At 36.2% G+C, this 23,564-nt stretch overlaps 1 protein-coding gene across 1 annotated transcript in view; it reads right to left on the bottom strand.

Moving 5' to 3' along the window:
- The window catches only part of THOC2 (THO complex subunit 2), a 115,872-nt gene that overhangs the window by 73,686 nt on the left and 18,622 nt on the right, over nucleotides 1-23,564 (bottom strand). The window contains exons 3-8 of the mRNA XM_052662974.1: nucleotides 22,762-22,853; nucleotides 20,578-20,629; nucleotides 14,450-14,520; nucleotides 13,500-13,621; nucleotides 12,819-12,952; nucleotides 891-1,057 (exon numbers count right to left, since the gene is read on the bottom strand). Of these exons, the coding sequence (XP_052518934.1) occupies nucleotides 891-1,057; nucleotides 12,819-12,952; nucleotides 13,500-13,621; nucleotides 14,450-14,520; nucleotides 20,578-20,629; nucleotides 22,762-22,853 (638 nt within the window). The remainder of the gene's footprint in view (nucleotides 1-890; nucleotides 1,058-12,818; nucleotides 12,953-13,499; nucleotides 13,622-14,449; nucleotides 14,521-20,577; nucleotides 20,630-22,761; nucleotides 22,854-23,564) is intronic.

Below are 23,564 nucleotides of genomic sequence, written 5' to 3'. Positions count from 1 at the left end.
GGGTGGGTAAGTACATTTTCCAGTTATAAGGAACTGCATTTAGACAAAAGTCTATACATAGCAATGCCCATACCAAAGTTCAAGTAACAGCTAGTAATTTAATGACTAGAATATTAGATGTGACAGGAAAAAAAATTACTAAAGATAAGGCTGGAAAGAAAGAATGGGACTAGATTGTGAAGAGCCTTTTCTGCTACATTTCGAAGTTTGAATTTCATCCTGCCAGCAAAGGTTTTTAAGCAGTGTGTTAATTAGATCTCTTTCAGAATGTAACAGTAGTACATCCATAATATGAAAGATGGATTGAAAGAGAAATAATCAGAGGCCACAGATCTGCAAGATAACTATGCAGTGGTTTAAGTGAAAAATGATGCAAGATAGGCCTCAAGAATTTATTCACATCCATAAAAAATTTTAACAGTAACTACCTATATGATAAAATTCTAACTCAACACAGCATTCAAGGCTCCTGACAATCTAAAGTTGTGTCAACCTTTCCAACCTCACTTCCTGTCCCTTCTTCCCCCATATCTTACAATCCAGCCACATGAGACTAAGTACCATTTCTTCAACTTGTTATATACATTCTATCTCCCATGTCTTCATTCACACACTATTTGTGACTTCTGCACAGACAACTCTCAACAAACTCGTACAGCCTTCAAGCACCAGGTTCCAAAAAAAATGTTGTATCTGTAAGTCTTCCCTGACTCCATCTCTCTCAAGGCAAAAATTTATTAGGCCTTCACATCACATCATTCATACCACTAATGTAGTTTCTTATCCATTCTGCTAAAATGGCTGAGCTGAAACCAATCATTTATAAATAAAATTCAAATTAAATTTTACACATAAAATCACAAAATTTACACACACACACATTTTTTTACCTGATAAAACTTGAATTTGAACCCAAGAATATGACACAGTGTTTGCGGTTCACACATACTCATGTAAGATTCTAATAAAGATATAAAGAAGTCATCGTGTTCTGGCCTGCATTCAAACACTTCTAAAATGACATCCAGAACTCTATTGGGATCCAGATTAAAGCATCCTGTAACAGATGAGATATACACAAATTCAAAAGTGATTATACATCATTTCTAGAAAAAATCATTAACTTTCAGGGACAACTTACATAAAATAAAGACAATTTCTTTTACAAGTCTGCCTTCTCTGCCCCAGAGGGAAATCTTCATTTTCAAGGTCATCAAGACAACCTCCCCACATTTTACAGATGAGAAACATACTTTCCCAGGATTACAGAGCAGATTACTGACACAGCTGAGCCCAGGACCCTGTGACGCTAAGTCAAGTGAACCTTCTATGCCATATTATCTCATCAGTTCTTGTTTACTCACATTAGTGAAAGAGATTCACATTTTTAATTCTTTTTATCAAAATATGAAAATCAAACAACGTGTTTTACAAGTTGGACAACTTTTATGCAGAACTATTTGGAATGTGGATAAACAAGTTAGAAGTTCAGGTTTGTGAAAGTAGAGCATCATTTTTAGAATCATATTTTAGTTTATCTTATATACACAACAAAGCTACAAAAAGTAATTATATATTCATAGTTTTGGCAGTAATTCTAAAGGAAATCAGGTACACTGCTGATACTAAAGATATGAGAATACCAAGGGGCTGGGGAAAACACAAGCAAACAGAGAAGAAGAAAACGATCTAGGTAGAGCAGGATAGAGAAAGGAAAGAAGCACTTAATAGAGACTGATGGTTACTTACCCTTGCTAATCTCCTAGAGTAAGTTAAAAAGGCCAATAGACATGAATTTAATAAACAGTCCTATCAGCCACCCTACTCTTAATACTATTATTACCTCTATTTGCATTCATCTTCAGCTGTTACTATAACCATATTATAGTGCAGTTAGATCATATGTGCATTTGAGAATGCAACCATTTACACATAATAAATAATGTAAAATGAAAGAGACAAATCATTTAAATGATATAGTCAAAAACAGACTTGCTGTGATTTATGTCATAGAGTGTTCTGCCTATGTTTTCCTCTGAGGGTTTTATAGTGTCTGGCCTTACACTCCCATTGGTGGGAATGTAAATGGGTACAGCCACAATGGAGAACAGTATAGAGGTTCCTTAAAAAATTAAAAACAGAACTATTAGGTTGATGCAAAAGTAACTGTGGTTTTGCACTGTTGAACTTTGCCATTTGATATTGGAATGCATTCTTAAATAAATATGCTTATGTTCTATAACATTTTAATGCGCATTTCTCACTTTATGTTTTTTGGCTAAATAACTTATTACTTGCTATTTATTTCATATGTATTTTAGACCAGGGAAATGATGTTAGACAAAAGCAAATTTGAACAATTTTCTTATTTGAATTCAAAATGGGTCGTAAAGCAGTGGATACAACTCGCAACACCAACAACGCATTTGGCCCAGGAACTGCTAACAAACATACAGTGCAATGCTGCTGCTGCTGCTAAGTCGCTTCAGTTGTGTCCAACTCTATGCGACCCCAAAGACGGCAGCCCACCAGGCTCCTCCGTCCCTGGGATTCTCCAGGCAAGAACACTGGAGTGGGTTGCCATTTCCTTCTCCAATGCAGGAAAGTGAAAAGTGAAAGATGGTGGTTCAAGAAGTTTTGCAAAGGAGACAAAAGCCTTGAAGATGAGGAGCACAGTGGCTGGCCATTGGAAGTTGACAACAACCAATTAAGAGGATCATCAAAGTTGATTCTCTTACAACTACATGAGAAGTTACCAAGAACTCAACATCGATCATTCTGTGGTCATTTGGCATTTGAAACAAATTAGAAAAGTGAAAAAGCTTGATAAGTGGGTGCCTCGTGAGCTGACTGCAAATCAGAAAAGTCATCACTTTGAAGTGTCATCTTCTCTTTTTCTATGCAACAACAACAAACCACTTCTCAACTGGATTGTGACATGTGACAAAAAGTGGATTTTATACAACAACCAGCGATGACCAGCTCAGTGATTGGACCAAGAAGAAGCTCCAAAGCACTTCCAAAAGCCAAACTTGCACCAAAAACAGGTCATGGTCACTGTTTGGTGGTCTGTGCATGCCGGTCTGATCCATTACAGCTTTCTAAATTCCAGCAAAACCATTACATCTGAGAAGTATGCCCAGCAAATCAATGAGATGCACGGAAAACTAACACCTGCAGCCATTAATGGTCAACAGAAAGGGCCCAATTCTTCTCCACGACAACACCCAATTGCACAGCACACAACCAATGCTTCAAAAGTTGAATGAATTGGGCTATGAAGTTTCACCTCATCCGCCATATTCACCTGACCTCTCGCCAACCAACTACCACTTCTTCAAGCATCTCGATAACTTTTTGCAGGGAAAATGCTTCCACAATCATCAGGAGACAGAAAATACTTTCCAAAAGTTCACTGAATCCCAAAGCACAGATTTTTATGCTACAGGAATAAACAAACTTATTTCTCATTGGCAAAAATATGTTGACTGTAATGGTTCCTATTTTGATTAATAAAGACGTCTTTGAGTCTAGTTATAATGATTTAAAATTCAGGGTCCAAAACCGCAATTACTCTTTCATCAACCTAATACCATAAGACCCAGCAATCCCAATCCTGGGCATATACCTGGAGAACATCATAATTCAAAAAAATGCATGCATCTGAATGTTCACTGAAGCACTATTTACAACAGCCAGGATAATGGAAGCAATCTAAATGTCCATCAACAGATGAATGGATAAAGATGTAGTACATACATACAATGGAATATTACTCAGCCATAAAAAGAAACGAAATTGTGCCATTAGCAGAGACATGGATGGACCTAGAGGCTGTCACACAGAGTGAGTCAGAAAGAGAAAAACAAATATCACATAATATCACTTATATGAAGAAAAGTGGTACAGATGAACTTATTTACAAAGCAGAAATAGAGACAACAGATGCAGAGATCAAACATATGGACACCAAGGGGGAAGGGGGAAGTGGGATGAACTGGGAGACAGGGACTGACACATACACACTACTATGTATAAAACAGATAACTAATGAGAACCTACTGTATAGCACAGGGAACTCTACTCAAAGTTCTGTGATGACCTAAATGGGAAGGAAATCCAAAAAAGATGGGCTATATGTATATGTATAGCTGATTCACTTTGCTGTACAGTAGAAACTAACATTGTAAAACAACTATAATAAAAATTAACTTTTAAAAATTAATTAAAAAAAAAATGATATAGTCAATTTCATCCACCATTCATCTCAAAATAATATATGCTGATGACCCAGAGTGAGCACATCACTCTGCTGTTCCCTCAGTTTATATCAGTTCCCTTATGCCTTGTGCACCAAGCTGAATGGAATTCTTGTATTTTTAATAACAGATTTTTCATTAGGCATAGCCCCTAAATGCAAGCTAACCACTTCATCTGGGGCAAGCAAATAAACACTGATTTATTCTAATGCTGGAGCAAAAAAGAACAGTGTCAACTGAGGCAGAGATATTGGGTCTAACCACTGTATATTATGGATGACTTAGAGGATTTTTCAAAGAAAATTCTTATATAATATATTAATGATTTCTCTATTAAAGAGTTACTTCTACTATCTCCACACTTAAGTATATTAAATGCTATAAAGCTAATGTCTAACTGCAGTATCTTAGCCATCACTTAGAAAACCAAAACCTCCAAATTTAAGTATTTCTTTCTTCCTTTTATGAAACCAAAGCTTAGAATACATTTTTCTTCCACTTCTCATACTAAGGAAAGAAAGGACCAATACAATGATCATCTTGCAGAAAAGAGCTCGACTTTCATAAATTCTCCAGAGATGTTTACCTAAAGCTCTGGGAAGAAAACTTCTGAATATTTTTGCCTTTCCTTACACCCGCAAAAAGTATGGCCTATGAATGTACAAGTGACTCCAAAATAGCAACTGGAACTTTTAAATGCTGCTGGTGGAAATATACAATGTAAAATAGTATGACTACTTTATAAAATCACCAGCTTCCTTAAAAGTTAAACTTAACACCTACCATATGACCCAGCCATTTCATTCTTAGGTTTTACTTCAAGAGAAAAATTGTCTATATCCATATAAAGACCTATACACAAATATTCACAGCAGCTTTATTTATAATAGGACACTCTCAAATATCCTTCAACAAGTGAATGAATAAAGTGTAGTACAGTATAACTGTAAATATACAGTGGAATACTATTCAACAATAACAAGAACGACTAATACAAGCAACAACATGGATAAATTACAAAATAATTATGCTGAATGAAATAAGTCAGACCAAAATAAAAGTTCACTGTATTATTTTATTTATAAAAGAATTATAGAAAATGTAAACTAATCTATAGTCTAGAAAGCAGATCACTGAACTTTCCTGGTGGTCCAGTGGTTAAGAAGCCACCTGCCAATGCAGGGGACATGGGTTCGATCCTTGCTCCAGAAAGATTCCACATGCTATGGGGTAACTAAGCCCATGCACCACAACTACTGAGCCCATGCTCTAGAGCCCGCAAGCCGCAACTATTGATGCCTGCATGCCCTAGAGTGTGTGCTCTGCAACAAGAGAAGCCACTGCAATGAGAAGCCTGCACGATGCAACTGGAGATTAGACCCTGCTCACCACAACTAGAGAAAACCCATGTTCAACAATGAAGACCAAGAACAGACAAAATATTTTTAAAAATTTACAAATTAAAATAAAATGCAACAGCATTATAAAAAAGAAAGAAAGCAGATCATTGATTATTCCGGGAGGAAATAAAGAGTAAGGAGGAATGAAATACAAAGGGACAAGAGGAAATCTGGAGGGTGGGTGATAGAAATGTCCATTATCTAGATTGTGGAGATGTTTTCACAGGTGTATATATGTGTTAAAACTCAAGCTGTACACTTTAAATACACACATTTTATTGTACGTTAATTATGCCTAGATGGGCTTCCCCAGTGGCTCAGATGGTAAAGAATCTCCCTGCATTGAAGGAGACCCGGGTTCGATCCCTGGGTCAGGAAGATCCCCTGGAGAAGGGAATGGTTACCCACTCCAGTATTCTTGCCTGGAGAATCCCATGGACAGAGGAGCCTTGTGGGCTACAGTCTATGGGGTCCCAAACAGTCAGACACAACTGAGCGACTAACACTTCATGCCTAGATAAAGTTGAAAAAACAAAAGCCTTCAAACTGCTATAACACTAACAATAGAGTATGGAAGTAGGATCTAGCAAACTTTCCAACCTTATAACTACTCCTACATTTACTAAATATAAAAATTCACTCAACTAAATAAAAATGAACAATGCTCTATTCTATCAGAGAACAAAAGATACATTGAATATACTTTAGAAAAAAATGTTAGCTTATAATTACCCATTTAAGCTACAGTCCACAAAACTTGTGTATAAGGACTAAAACAGCAACATATTACATGGAAATGTTGTGTTTCAGTCACACTGCTTTACAGTTTATATTTTCAATGTGTTACAGAATGAACCATTGATATATTATGTTTTGTTTAACAGTATTATTCCACAAAGGTTATTTTACAGTGATCTGTAATATCAACCAATTTCTTTCTAGAGGCAATTTAAGGTTGCAACCTAGATGAACAGGATGCAACATTTATTTATAACAGATGACAATGTTTGCATTTCTTACCAAAAAAATCTGGCTTATGAGTTTTCTGTTATATGTCTCAGGTGCCATAAGTTAGTCCAATCAATTGGAATGACCTATGCTACATAATGGGCTTTCCCGGTGGCTCAGATGGTAAAGAATCTGCCTGCGATGCAGAACAGGGTTCGATCCTTGGGCTGGGAAGATGCCCTGGAGAAGGAAATGGCTACCAACTCCAGTATTCTTGCCTAGAGAATCCCATGGACAGAGGAGCCTGGCAGGCTACAGTGCATGGGGTCACAAGAGTCAGACACGACTGAGCGACTAACACACATATGCTATATAACAAAGAAAAAGAAACCAAATGAAGGATTTAGAAAATCATTTTTTAAATGGCAGAGATTTGCTAAATAACAGTTAAGCTATTTCATATACGATAAAGATTTTAGCATCAATAAGTAAGCTTAAATTGTACAAAATAATTTTTTTTCTAATGGCAGTTGTGGTAGAACAGGCAATCTTGTGCTCAAACATCTTAAAAGGGCTTTTATCCAGCCCAAGCATTGATAGTCATGTCATCCTGAGAAAAAGCATAAAGCCTACCTCCTACCTCTACATCAGCTACATTAAGCAATACACACACACACACACACACGCTTTTTCAGAAACAAACAGGGAACCATATGGGAAATAACATTTTAAATGGTAGACCTGTAATGACCATGGATTCAGTCCTTCATTTAAATAAACATTAAGTAACTACCCACTATGTACCAAATGCTTGTGATACAGAGATTAATGCCTTCCCTACCCGTAACGAAAGTTCACACCTTTTGGATGATATATCTTTGGGAAAAATGCAATGAAAAGTAACTGAATGTTCCCCAAAGATGGATAAGATGGCCAGTATTAGAGCAACTAACTCCAATTAGAGGCAAAAAACATGATTAAAGTGACAATGGTTCTTTTAGGGATAGGTCAAATTGAGATTCCTAACAGAGACAAAAAGACCTGGGTAACACTGTAAACATGACAGGGAGAGACGTCCAGCCTATACATTTTTGACAATAAAACAGAATGATAGCTTCAATTATCATGTTCCTGACAGAATAAACCTTATAAGACAAAGAAAAACCATGTTCTAAACAAAAGGACATGATGTAGCTTTGGCATGTAGAATTACTTTAGAAGCAGGCTAAGCCATGGTCTGAATGTTTTTTGTACTTCCAAAATTCATATTGAAATTCTAATGCCCAATGAAATGGTATTAGGAGGTAGGCTCTTTGAGAGATGAATAGGTCATAAAAGCATAGTCTCATGAATCAGAGTAATGCCCTTAGAAAAGAGAGCTCCCTTGCCCCTTTTACCACATGAGGATACAACAGTAAGTTAGCAGTCTGCAACCCAGAAGAGAGCTGTCATGAGAACCCAACCATGCTGGCACCCTGGTCTTGGACTTCCAGCTCCCAAAACTGTGAGAAATACATTTCTGTTGTTTATAAGCCCCACAGTCTATGATATTTTGTTACAGAAACCTGAATAGACTAAAACAGGCTAATGAAAACTTATGCTAGACTATTTCTAAGAAAACAGTATTTGCAAAAAACTACACATTTCAAGGCAAGAACCAGAGAAGCAAGATGCAGAGCAATGCATCAAACAAAATAAAAGTATAATAGTTAAAAAAAAACTATACTTAAGAACACCGATTGCTATCTTCTTTTTCATAGTAGAGATAAATGACTTCTTTGTAACTCATGTACAGGAAAGAAACACCAATAAAGCAAAGCCTTAGGTAAAAGAAGCAGTCAACTGGTTTCCGTTTCCAAGGGATAGGAGAGTGTTGATACAATAAGAAGCTTCAAGGCTGAGTGGCTCTTATATCCAAACTGATCTGAAGACAAAATACTAAGTACATTCAAGATAATGTACTCAAAGGGGTTAAATGTCCCATAATCTGCCAAAGAATAAAATCATTTGACTTGGGGTTTCGTTTTTAATGTTTCTCTGGTCACTTAACAAGCAACTAAGAGGGCTTGTGAGACCGGAGGAGGAAAAGACTCTCACCCCACCTTTCCCACCTCCAGTCAGATTTACAACTTTGGACACCAGGTGACAAATGAAGGTCCTGAGGTTTGGCCAAGAGGGCTCTGATTCTGCATGAGATGGAAAGAATCAGAGTCAAAGCCAAAAAGATCCTGGGCCACTAACCCCCAAACCAGCAAGAATCATTTTCAGTCTCCAAAACTAAACTCAAGCTAGCTCCATGACTAATTTTTAGCCATAACTTTTGACTGACAGCAGCAATCAGCATACCACACCCTATGGATCAAACCCATTCAATTTTTGTAAGTAAAGTTGTGCTGTCACAGACACTCCTTTATTTACATATTGTCCACGCCTGATCTCACACTACAATGGCAAAAGCGAGTAGCTACAACAAAAAACATATGGCCCACAAAGGAAAAAAATATTTACCATCTCATCCTTTACAGAAAAGGTTTGCTGACCACTAATTTAGAAGAAAGAAAAGGAAAGAATACCTACTAGTTATTACTTTTTCTGAAGGGCATACAGAAGAATAGACAGCTTATAGTTTAGTTCAGCAATCAAAGGAGTCCATCTCTGGGAGTTTCTCAGCAGTCCAGTGGTTAGGACTCAGCACCTTCACTGCTAAGGGCCCAGGTTGAATGCCTGGTAGGGAAAAGATCCCACAAGCTGCTCGGCATAGCCAAAAAACAGAGTCCATCTCTGATATTCTTTCCCCTAATTTCTAAAATATACTTTTTGCCATCTTGATGTGGGGATCATCTGTGAGGCATCTATGACATGGCAGCTCAAGAGCCTAATAATCACTATACATTCCTATTAAGTTTCTCAAACTTACTGTCAGACTCGAGATTGCAACCACCAGATAGACTCATAACTGTTCCTAATCCTTGCTTGCTTGCAGTAAACAGCCCAAAGCTATCTGACAGAATATAAATACTGTTTTTCATATTTAGGACATAAAATTTTGATGTGCCAGAATCTTTTAGGGAGCAAATGAGTATTTAAATGAGCATTTAAATACCTCATTTAAATACCAGCTTTTAATTATAGAATGATAAATAAGGATTTCTCCTGATCAGACCAAGTACCCTGAAATATAAATGTATCTAAAAATGCAAGCCTCCCAAACCAGGTACCAGTTCTGTCAGTGGCTGGTGAAGGAGATCAGACCTGAGATAGCTCAGGTATTATCTGTCTAGATTGCTTCTAGAGAGAAAAAAATGGGAATAAACAAGAGGAAACTCATCCAAAGATGTCATGAAGAGCAGGATGCTATGTTAGTGAACTCCTCTGGCCAGATGAGACAAGGACTACCTAGAGTCTACACTGAGGAGGAATCCGGTAAATTCTAACACCGAAAGAGTGAGTACTCAGTCTTCAACTATGAAAAATTTCTTTCTCAGACAATGGGGGAGGAGAGGAATCAGCTAGCCAAAGAGAAACAAACACTGAGCCAGGGAAATGAACTTTCTCAAATCCTCCATGCTGGGAGAAAGAGGCTAAGAATCAGTATAAACTATTCTAGAAAGGGGGAAACATTCATTTGTTTTTCAACAAGTATTTATTCAGCACCTACATACCAGGCACTAAGGTTAGAGGTACCAAACAGAACAGACAAAAACCCTCGTTCTCATAGAACTTACTTACATTCCAGTGGGTGTGGCATAAAATACAGTGCATATTATATGGTGCCGAATGCTCAGAAGGAATATAGTGAACAATAGGGAGTGTTGGAGTTGGGGGTGGGGTAGCCAAAGAAGTCTACTCTGCAGAGGTGGCATTTGAGTGCTTCTGGGCTATCGAGCTTTGTAGTACACCTGACAGACTAGAATAGAGGGTTAGCCCAAGAAATCAAATTCTTTAAACTCATGGAATATCCATGTGAGTCATGAGCTTACAGCTGTGATTGTCACACTGTTCTTCAGATACAGTAACATAACCTGTTCTTTATAGGGACAAAGTTCAAGAAAAGAAAGTACATAGTGTATGTTATTCTCAGTTAGATAAAAGCATACAAAAATCCCTCTCTGAAATGTTCCCAAAATAACAAAGAACTAATAAAGTATAAACTCACAAGGACAAAAAATAGAAGGGACAAGGACAGACAAGAGATGTCAACAAACAAGCAGATAAAGTTTTTAAAAACGTGAAGACCTCATACAGCACAGAACTTTTATGTAGGGAATACCATTTTGACAGTACATGGCAGGATACAAGACAAACCTATAGCAAGGTAGTACTGACAAACATCTCAAACTAGATCAAAATGCTGCAGGAAAAATGTAGAGCCTACCCTGGAAAGAACAGAAAGGAAACCCTACAGGTCATTTTTTTTAATGGGTCACTGCCACACAGTTTAAGCAAGCAAGAGCCCTGCAGCCCTAGGGGATTGCCAGTCTTGGTGTTAAATTGACAATGGAAGTAGCAAAGAGACTTAATCAGTTGCCAGAATAAAACTTACTTCAAAGAAAAGGGTAAATTTAAACTAAAAGCTCCTTACCTCTATACCAGTTGGTCACCAAAAGCCTAAGTTAAAAGCAAAGGTAACTGCAGTAAATCTAGTTTTATCTGGGTCCCCACTGGAGAAAGGAAGAAAGGACTAGGATACCTCTTCTCTCTTAATCATACACAAATTTCAAAACCACAGAAAATAACTGAGAATTGAGCATAAGCATCCTCTAAATCCTCTGGAGAAGGGAATGGCAACCCACTCACTCCAGTATTCTTGCCTGGAGAATCCCATGGACAGAGGAGCCTGGTGGGCTACAGTCCATGGGGCCACAAAGAGCCGGACATGACTGAGCGGACATATCCTCTAATAAAATATAACCAGTGAAGGACTTGCCTGGTGATCCGATGGTTAAGAATCCACCTGCCAACACAGGGGGCATGGGTTCAATCCCTGGTCTAGGAGGATTCCACGTGCTATAAGGCAACTAGGCCTGTGCACCACAACTACTGAACCCACCTGTCCCGGAGCCTGTGCTCTTCAACAACAGAAGCCACTGCAATGGGGGCCCATGCACCACAACTAGAGAAAGTCCCATGCAGAGCAACAAAGACTCAGCACAGCCAAAAATAACAAATAAATAAAATAAATAAAATTTTATATAAAACTAGTGAAGCAGAAAATATGACTTCTCCAACAGGTTTCAACACTTAAGACATCCAACTGTTGCAAAATCTTCCCTGAGAGAGCATAACACCTAACAAATAGCAAAAATTCTTTCCATTCTTGAAAAATCAGAAGTACCTTATTTTTCTATCATTCATTCCTCCTTTCTATAGAAGCCAGCTATTTCTTCCAAATGCTCAATACAAAAAACAATGCTAGGACTTCCATGAAGGTCCAGTGGTTAATAATCTGCCATGCAGTGCAGGGGACGCTGGTTCAATTCCTGGTCAGGGAACTAAGATCCCAACATGCCACAGAGCAACTCAGCCTGCATGCTGCAACTACTGAAGTCCGTGCACTCTGGAGCCCACACGCCACAACTAGAGAGCCTGCACACCACAAGTACTGAGCCTGCACACTCCAGAGTCCAAGCGCCGCGACACACGACCCAACAAAAACACCACATGCTGCAAATTAAGACCCCATGCAGTCAAAGAAATTTAAAAATGGAAAGAACAATGCTAAAGAAATTCTATTCAAAAGGGAGGGAAAATAATACTCTCCTCTTTGTTACACTTTTACAACATCTGCTATACTTACTTTTAACAGATAAAATGTCTATCAAAGTTGCTTAGTATTTTTAAAATCAAGTTCAAAAGAACTGAACATCTCCACATTTCAAGAGTTCATCAAAGATTTTATTAAAGTTTCGCTTTTGCTTATTTTCTGCCCTCCATAAAATTATTGGAAAATATCTAAAATTTAAAGATAGAAATACTAGAGAGCAGAAACTAGTATAAACAAAAGGGTAAGAGTACCAAAAAGATTTCTTACAAATATCATCTCAAATTCTTTTCTGTTGATAATAATCTTAAAAGTACAAGCTGAACACTTCTCGCGTTTCTTAATTTAAAAACAAAGATCTATAGAAAATGCACTAAGTTTGTCTTTATGGATATTCTTCAACAGTCAAATTTATTCTTAGTAACATATACCATATAATGTACATCTTACCTATTAAAGATTTGATATTTTCTAAGATTAAATCACTAGTAATATTTCCAGATAAATCTTGCCCCAATTCAGCAATCAGCTTGGCATAACCTTCATTTTCTTCTCTTAACAAATTAAATTTTTGCTGCTTATAACTGAAATTAGATAAACATCACAAAGCAGATAAAATTAATTTCAATTAACAGGCCTGCATAAGATTAATGTATTCTTTTCATTGAATTTTCTTACTCATATTAAATCACCAAAAGAACAGTTGTTGAAAGTTTACCTCTTTGTGTATCTTTTAGGATAGAAAATAACAGTGATTCATAAGAGACACCCCAATATGAATTACACAGGGGAAACCAGCTACACAAGGAAATGATACTGCTAACATAACACTATCTCCATCATTGACAAGAATATACTCTAGTTGTAAATTATTTTACTGGTAGTAATAAAAACATTGATTATTTTAACTTCTAATAAGGAAAAGAAATTAACATTGGTTTCACACAGGTAAAGTTCACTGCTGACTCAATAACCATAGGCCACTCTTAGAAAGAAAAAACACAAGACACACTCTAACAGCAAAAACAACTAAAGTCTTCAAAACACCTTTAAAAACTTCTGGTATTCAACATGGGAAGTAAAAAACATACACAGGTACTTGATCTGCAATATAAAAATACATGTACTTACAAGAGTTTTGTCTTGATTTTAACTGACTTTTGATTGAATTGCTGTGATTGTTTGATAAGCCCTAATGATTCCAATGTTTCTGGATCCAAGCGTTCCTTTAGAACTGTGTCTGAAACTAAATACTGTATTAAAAAATATTAAAGGCCATTTATTCCTCAGCATTCCAACTATGCATCCACAATCTTAAAACATGCAAAATAATTTTCTCAAATATTAAAATCACATATTATATATACACACATATACAACTTCATAAAAAGGCTTAGAACTTCAATTTAACAAAAATGACTCTCAAAGTATTGAAAAATACAACATGTAGCTTTTTAAAACTTCACTAAAAATTATATGCATGCTCTCCATAGCCTACAAATGACAAGAACTAGAGATGTAATTCTGATTAAAATTGAATTTTCGTTAAAATAATGCAGCACTTCAGCCTTCTTTGGTTTCTACTGTTTAAGTCAGATTCTAGTGCAGCAAAGACAAGGACATTCTTCCAGGTCTAAGTAATGCCATTCCTCCTTGGTTCTAAATTTATGAACATAAAATGGTTTACTAGACAATGATTATAACAAGTTCTAAAATTTATTATTTTTAAACTACCTCCATTCTTTTCCTCCTTGCCTAATAGTTTATGAAAAATCGTTCAGTTTAAAAGCTGTCCACATCATTTCTACTCATCTGATAGATGCTTACCTTTTCCTTAGTTAGAAACTTTCTAGGTCAGGAGTATCACCAAAGGTTCTATATGCATAGATAGTTTGATACAGTAGCATGCCTATTTCATAGAAATAGCATGTCTAATTTTACAAAGCATTCCATTTCAAAACCCAAGTCTCACCTTATAATGAACAGTCAACTGAATGTCAATATCCTTCTCCATTAACATGATTGTCATTACAATCATTCCATAAAAAACTGAGAAATGGAAAGTATTTTTTAAAACTTACCAAACATGCTAATACCAATTGTGTAAAATAGTCTCTCTTGCTTTTTTCTTCTAAACAATTTGTCTCAATATCTACAATGATGAAGGAAAAAAAGGTGAAAGTTTGATTGATTTTTCTAGACTACAGAACTATAACATACCTCGCTTCTTTAAAACTAACTAAATTTAAAATACCTCATTCTGAATTGGGGGGAAAATTTTAAACGGTGATAAGCATAAGCAGTCCTTCATACACATATGAATAATTAGAATTAATTTCTCATGATATTGAAGACTGAGCCTGTGACCAATGGCATATCCATAAAATGGTCAGTTGATCATGGAGCTATGTGCTAAGGCATTGGAAGCAACAAAGCTTCAAAAAACGACTGCTTTCAAAAAAAAAAAAAAAAGGGAAACATTCGGGAATTTCCTGGTGGTCCAGTGGTTAGTACTTGGTGTTTTCACTACCCAAGGCCTGGGTTCAACCCTTGGTTGAGGAACTAAGGACCCACAAGTCATGTGGTATAGCCAAGAAAAAAAATGGAAACATTCAAGCAAAGTTTAAATGACCATGTGTCAGAGACAATAAGGTGGAAAATTGAACTGGGTGACAACAAAGATCTCTTCTAATACTAAAGACACTATTATTCATGAAGATCAAGCCTTTGACTGACTACACTGGTACCACGTACCATGTTCTAACCAAGCTACTTGGTCACCAACTCTATGAAAACTGTATTAAAAGATATTTTTAACATCTTATTTTGAATTACAATTCTAGTCAGCAAAGAAAAATTCAGTGAAGGTTTTCATTTTCTTCCTACTTAAATATTTTTTTAAGAAAATGACACCTCCTTGAGCTTCAGTAAATTATTCAAAGAATTTGTCAAACAATTTTCTCATCTAAAGTATACAGGAAATAAACAATTAGTTCTAAACGCTAAGGATCAAAAACTTCAACCAGGATTAGCAGGATTACAAGATTGATCTCAGAATTATTGTTTTAACTGATGACACACCATTACTTTACTTTAAAAATCAACATATTTAAAATGTACTACAGAAAAAGGCACCCATTTTAGTGATGCAATAAAAATTCTCCTCTAAGAGTTCTAGGGTTCCCCTCAGACAGACATTGTACCACTGCTTTCCTTCAGTTTACTTTCTATTGACATCACTAAGAATCAAAAGAGAAGAGGACCTTGTTAAACACATCCACATTTTCCTGGCTCTTTTCCACTTTTCCATCTTGGAAAGTGCCATTTCCCAACATTCTGACTACTATAGCTAAGCACACAATCAGATCAAGGGTATTAAGGGAATTTCAGGGTGCAATTTATACACCCTGTAATGTACTGTAAATTCCAGTACGATCTCAATCCCTCAGTAAGACTTTAAATTCATGTGCATCTCTTGTGCAACCCTTTCCAGGGACTCCCAAGTGGTCTCCCCACTAGCTGGTTTTCTGGTCCCTCCCCAGCCTAGAACTTCAAACATACTGATCTTGAGAGGTCAGGACTAAATTGGGCCTCTTCTTTTAACCAATATCTATCTACTCTCCAAGGCCCTACAGTCTCTAAAATCTACCTCCAAAGTCCCTAAAATCAGAGTACTTGGGTAGCAGGTTCATCTTCTACAAACCATATATACTCTCCTCTTAGCCACCAGACCTGATTAAAATACAACTCTCTGGGTTCTGACCATGTTAGGAAATGCTTAATGGGACCTCAGTAAATTTATTAGCTAAGTTATCTCAATCATCAACACAGGAATCTATTATCCAAATTATGCCTTCCCTGTTTAATTTATTCTTTTTATTCTAACTCATGAAACTATTCCAATAAATTCATATACTATTCCTGACTCCTGAACCCCAAATCAGCATCAAAGTTCTAATTTCCCTCTGATTTTACTAAAAAGTCCTCAGTCATTTAAAACTCTAGGCCCACTATTACCAATCACCAACCCAGCTCAGAGGTCCCAACAGTGCATCAAGTTACACCACACTTTCCTTTTGGGTTAATATATTAATACCTCTCAGGCCTGCTCACCCTTACATGATCAGTCTTTTAAAGGAAAATGCTATCTCAACCAGGAGAGTACAGCACTGATTTCCCTTATAATTGTCAAAATATTAGAAAGACAACATGATGCAGTAAAAAGATCATGGACTCTAGAACCAAAAAAGACCCAGGTTCAAATTCTGCCTTACTAGTTGTGTGGCCTTGCGAAATTCCTTTCCTAAGCTTCAATTTTCTGATCCATAAACCTCCCTTACAGAAAACATTAAAAATGTTTTCTGAACATATAGAAGATGGTCCAAAATGGCACCTATATTATTATTACTGTTATAATCATTATAATTATCATGATCATTATCATTAGAGATAGCTCACATTCTTACTCCTATTCCCCTATCTTGGTCTGGGGTCACCCTGGGATCATTTTTTTTTCTGCCAAGGGTAGGAGTGGGTGAGTGAGGGGGGCAGGTGTGGGAAATTCTCTTTCCAAGTTTGCCATCCTAATCTTGCTTGTAAAAATGGACTGGATAGGCTAAAAGAAATTTCCCAAGAGCAACCAAACACCATCTTCATGAATTCATGTTACTAGTAAAAAGCAATGACTTGTAACAATCATTCTTATTATTACACAACTATGAAGGGAAAATATATCCTAATAAGTCAATAAAAAAACAAATTACTAGAACTTTACTGATAAACTGATAACTGATTACCCAGAGAAAGACAAAAATGTATTTCTGACACTATCAAGAACTAACAGCTTCCACAAAATGATATCTACAAATCATTCTTTCAGACTTATAAACATATCAGTTCAGTTCAGTTGCTCAGTCGTGTCCAGCTCTTTGCAACTCCATGGACTGCAATACGCCAGGCTTCCCTGTACATCACCAACTCCCGGAGTTTGCTCAAACTCATGTCCATCAAGTCAGTGATGCCATCCAACCATCTCATCCTCTATCGTCCCCTTCTCCTCCTGCCTTCAATCTTTTCTAGCATCAGAGTCTTTTCTAATAAGTCAGTTCTTCACGTCAGGTGGCCAAAGTATTGGAGTTTTTCAGCTTCAACATCAGTCCTTCCAACGAATATTCAGGACTGATTTCTTTTAGGATGGACTGGTTGGATCTCCTTGCAGTCCAAGGGACTCTCAAGAGTCTTCTCCAACACCACAGTTCAAAAGCATCAATTCTTCAGCGCTCAGCTTTCTTTATGGTCCAACTCTCACATCCATACATGACTACTGGAAAAACCATAGCTTTGACTAGACGGACCTTTGTCGGCAAAGTAATGTCTCTGCCTTTTAATATGCTGTCTAGGTTGGTCATAACTTTTCTTCCAAGGAGCAAACATCTTTTAACTTCATGGCTGCAATCACCATCTGCAGTGATTTTGGAGCCCCCCAAAATAAAATCTGTCACTGTTTTCATTGTTTCCCCATCTATTTGTCATGAAGTGATGGGGCCGGATGCCATAATCTTTGTTTTTTGAATGTTGAGTTTTAAGCCAGCTTTTTCACTCTCTTTTACTTTCATCAAGAGGCTCTCAGTTCCTCTTCACTTTCTGCCACAAGGGTGGTATCATCTGCGTATCTGAGGTTATTGATATTTCTCCCGGCAATCTTGATTCCAGCTTGTGCTTCATCCAGCCTGGCATTTCTCATGATGTACTCTGCATATAAGTTAAATAAACAGAGTGACAATATACAGCCTTGACCTACTCCTTTCGCAATTTGGAACCAGTCCATTGTTCCATGTCTGGTTCTGTTAGTTCTTGACCTGCAGATTTCTCAGAAAGCAGATAAGGTAGTCTGGTATTCCCATCTCTTGAAGAATTTTCCAGTTTGTTGTGATCCACAGTCAAAGGCTTTGGCATAGTCAATAAAGCAGCTGTTTTTCTGGAACTCTCTTGCTTTTTCTATGATCCAACGGATGTTAGGAAGTTGATCTCTGGTTCCTCTGCCTTCTGTAAATCCAGCTTGAACATCTGGAAGTTCCCGGTTCACATGTGTTGAAGCCTTGCTTGGAGAATTTTCAGCATTACTTTGCTAACACATGAGATGAGTGCAATTGTGAGGCAGTTTGAACATTCTTTGACATTGCCTTTCTTTGGGATTGGAATGAAAACTGACCTTTTCCAGTCCTGTGGCCATTGCTGAGTTCCCCAAATTTGTTGGCATATTGAGTTTGAGTGCAGCACTTTCACAGCATCATCTTTCAGGATTTGAAACAGCTCAGCTACAATTCCATCACCTCCACTAGCTTTGTTCATAGTGATGCTTCCTAAGGCCCACTTGACTTTGCACTCCAGGATGTCTGACTCTAGGTGAGTGATCACAACATCGTGGTTATCTGGGTCATTAAGATCTTTCTATATAGTTCTTCTGTGTATTCTTGCCACCTCTTCTTAATATCTTCTGCTTCTGTTAGGTCCATACTGTTTCTTTATTGAGCCCATCTTTGCATGAAATGTTCCCTTGGTATCTCTAATTTTTTTGAAGAGATCTCTAGTCTTTCCCATTCTATTGTTTTCCTCTATTTCTCTGCACTGATCACGGAGGAAGGCTTTCTTATCTCTCTTTGCTATTCTTTGGAACTCTGCATTCAAATGGGTATATCTTTCCTTTTCTCCTTATAGTAAAAACAATATTTTAAATTGAAACTTGACTTATGTTGTATTTATTTGTAATATAATATATTTAGCGCCTGCTCTAAAAATTAAAATCAATCAATTCAATAGATAGCAAAGACAAATACTTTATCATCTAAATCAGGAGTTTTAAGTTTGACAGAACACACAATTAATAATCACGCCAGGGAAAACAAAACAGAAAGGGGACATACTGTCATCCAATCAATTGTCTGCTCTTTTCATTTATCACTCACAGTCCACATACATTTTGACCTATTCACAATATTACTGATGTTATAAAATCTTAAACATCATGAAGGATCAAGGACCAGGCATTTAGATTTGTTGCAATCGAATTCCAGATTCTCAGTAAGACAAATTAAGTAACCTATCTCATTCTAAGAGTTAAGATTAATGAGCTAAAGTAAAGTAATTCATTCCAGCCTGAAAAACTCTCAGAGAATAAGTCTTATTTTAAAGTGAATATTATAATGTCTGGTAATGTTTTCTAACAGATCAAAGTTACAGAAAGTTTAAAACTGATGTGGAAAACTGTGCTCAGATACTTTAATTCAGATTTAAAATCAGAGTAATATATTTGTAATATACATTATTTTTCAAATCCATGCTTCCCATGGAGGGATACTACCTTTTGTTCCAAGTCAAAGAAATTCCATTCTTATCTTGCATGTGAAAATGAAAGTCACTCAGTCGTCTCTGACTCTTTGCGACCCAATGGACTGTACAGTCCATGGAATTCTCCAGGCCAGAATACTGGAGTGGGTAGCCTTTCCCTTCTCCAGGGAATCTTCCCAACCCAGGGATTGAACCCAGGTCTCCCACATTGCAGGTGGATTCTTTACCAGCTGAGCCACCAGGGAAGCCCAAGAATACTGGAATGGGTAGCCTATCCCTTCTCCAGGGATCTTGCATGAATTCTTATTTATTCTGGACAAAGAGAGAAGTTTTATTTCCAAAGCTGGTTTCTTATCCTCAAAACAAAAGTATTTTTGATTACTTTGGCTCCTCTTACTCTTCCTAAAATTAAAAATCAAAAGAGTACAATAGCAAAGTAATTATCTCTTGAGTGTCCTAAATTTGATATTCTGACATTCACTGATAACCCACATTGAATAATATTAATTAGGTGGTTACTAAAATCTGAATAATTCAGACTAACTTCAGAAAACCTGGATTTTTAAACCTGAAATGACTTAACTTAGCTCAATTTTATACAAAGATACATTTGGAAAAATTCAAACCATTTAAATTATAAAGTAGAACTATTTAAATATAGTGATTAAACTCACATTTGACTTGCAATACTATATTCTCTATAAAGTAAAAAAATATAATCTAGATTTGTAGAAACATCTGTAAAATCCTTAGCTTAAAAAAATATTTTATTTAACAAAGAACATTAATTTTCCAAACACCTTTTACAAGTGAAATAAAGGCTATTTATAAGTGAAATTAATACAGGCTTATTAATACCTACCTAATATGCAGAATACATCAGCAAGAATGGAGGGCATATCCTCACGAAATTCCTAATTAAAAAAATATATAATTATTCACAGTAAATACTAGAATAGCACACTAGCAAGTATTATGGGTTCACAATAACACTCTTCAGTAAAACTTAAAAACGAAACCCTAATACCACTATGTTGACAAATAAAATTCTTCAAATTTCATAACACAGAGAAAATTAAAACAGGGAGATAATGGTTAGAAAACCTGTTTAAATGTCTACCATGAAATAACTTAAGTTAAAAAAAAATGAACCTTAAACAAGCACCTCAGGAAATAATAAAAAACACAAACGAGTAACATTTTTCCAATGAAGTTTCATGTCAGAAACCACTGGAATTTGGAGTACCTTACACCTATCTAAAGTAAGATTGTTTGAAATGGTACATGTTTCATCTAAAACTTTAAATGCTGTGCTCATACCTGAGTCAACATTGACCTAAGCAAAAATCATAGTATTCAGAACAGAAATCTGAAAAATACAATAAGTACAAGCAGTTGTCTCATAACTCAAGATTCTCTGAAGATGAAAATAACTACCAAAAATCTATATTTTCTTTATGCACTGATGTTTGCATACTTTGGAGAAACGGATCCAACATTTATAATAGATTTGTCTCCTGACTTCACACTCCCATGCCCAGTTTTAGAGCCATTTTTCATTAGTAAGGATCACTGTTCAATTACTGCAATTAGTTTGCTGGCACTATAGCAACACTAAAATTAGCCTATTTTCAGAGAGTAAAGGAAAGAAATATAATTCTAAAGAAAAACCTGGCAGCTGTAAGAGACACAAGATATGTTTCTGTGGCTAAGATAAGGGAGAGTGCAATATGGGACTATGAGAATCTAGCCATGACAAAGGATCCAGCTGCAGAAGTATATATATATTACTAAGCACTCAAAGAAAGGGAGGCTACGTAAGAATGAAACACATTAAGTTCATTTGGACTATTCACTCTCAATAAGTGGGAAGAGTATTAGAATCAGATTCCATTAGCACAATAAACCCTATACTCATGCCCAATTTACAGAATGAAATGACCTTAATTGCCAATCAGACATTAGTCTTTTCTTAAGGGCTATGAAATCTGGCTATATCTACTTGAATGAAAGTGCTCCAAAATAATAGAGCAAGACAAGAGTTTTCAAACACAGAATATCACTTATTGAAGAAATAGAGTACTCCTACATGAACTAATCAGATAGAGACAATTTAGGGGTAAAAGAGAAACTCATACTGAACCTCTACTGCTCAAATACATCTCAACATGATGGGGGGAAAAAATCACAACAACTAAACACAGAAATTCCTTAAGACTATCCTTGGGGAAGCAGAAAAATCATACAAAGCTAAAGGCTACAGACATTTAAAGCCTACAGAAATTCATACAGGTATCAAGAAACTCCAGGTACCACCTCAAAAATACTTATTATGAAAGCTGTTCTCAACTGGACATGTACCTTTATTTATACAAGTGTAAAAATATGTGTTAGTGGCTCAGTCGTATCTGACTCTTTGTGACCCCATGGACTGTATCCTGCCAGGTTCCTCTGTCCATGGAATTCTCCAGGAAAGAATACTGGAGAGGGTTGCCATTCCCTTTTCCAGGGAATCTCCTACTCAGGTCTCCTGCATTGCAGGCAATTTCTTTACCATCTGAGCCACCGGGGAAGCCTACTAAACAAAAGAGTGAAACAAAGTTTTTTTTCTCACCTTTAAATAGCCACTGAAAGGTGAGGGAAAAAATCTAGTTATTATTTTCTATTATTTTCTAAAGCAAACATGAAAATTAGCATTAAGTTAGAATCATACAACTTCATTTTAAAATAATTTCATCCTCAGCTTTTAAAATATATTTAATATCTAAATATAACCACAAACAAAAGAAAATGTCTTCTTATGTTAATATTGAGAGAACATTCTAACCAATATTTTTATAGATGTTTTTGCCCTCCCAGCTTACCTAATATTTTCTGCTCTACTCAGAGCCACAGAAAAAGATTAAAATACCTATATTACTGTCCAGCAACAATGGCTTACCATTTTGAATAAAATAAAACACAAGTTATACTTCAGGATCCCTTGTATCAAAGGCAAAAAAAAAATGTAACAATTATAAAATTTAAAAAACATATGCATACTTACACTAATGTCACTAAGAACATTAGATGCCTGTTCATGCTTTAGATTTCCTTTAATGACATGGTATGATAATTCATAAAGAGCTTGCTGGAAATCTGTCAAACATAAAAGAAAGAGTATAAGGACACAATCTCTTGAACATGAAAGACAGCCCTCTAAGGGAAGACCTATGTATTTCCTACTTCTCAGATTATAAACACCAATAATGATTAAGAAAAATATATTTCTAACGCTTTTCTCTAGCAGATTTTTTTCCTTTTATTTTCACAAAAACACAATACTTAAAGAGTAGAAAAAGGCATGCTGCGGTTCATGGGGTCGCAAAGAGTCAGACACGACTGAGTGACTGAACTGAACTGAACTGACTGCACTACTGTAACATAACTATTGCTTGAGCACTTCCTTCCAATCCTTTTCTATATGTCTACATATTTTACATACTTGCATTCAGAGTTCACATCATTTGGTACTCTGATTCCCCGAAAAACACTTGTAAAAGTATTTCCTCCTAGTACCAAAGTCTACAAAATTATTTTTAAGGACTGTGTAGAACTCCAGCAAATGAATATAAATTAACCATTCTTCTCACCAAGAGATTTTGCAGATTTTTCTAACTACATTCAGATTATAGTTAATTCAATCTCAGGGCTACACTGACAACAAACAGATAAGGAATAACAGTAAATATAAAACCCATACCCTGTCAGAGAAATTTCTTCCCAAACCTAAACCTCAATTTTTCCTATATTTCCATCAGAATTCAAACTAAAATATATTCAGCCCTCTGTATCCACAAATTCTGTACC

This window comes from Budorcas taxicolor, chromosome X, assembly GCF_023091745.1.
Source record: "Budorcas taxicolor isolate Tak-1 chromosome X, Takin1.1, whole genome shotgun sequence".
Classification (NCBI taxonomy): Eukaryota; Metazoa; Chordata; class Mammalia; order Artiodactyla; family Bovidae; genus Budorcas; species Budorcas taxicolor.
This window is presented reverse-complemented; position numbering and strand designations above follow the sequence as displayed.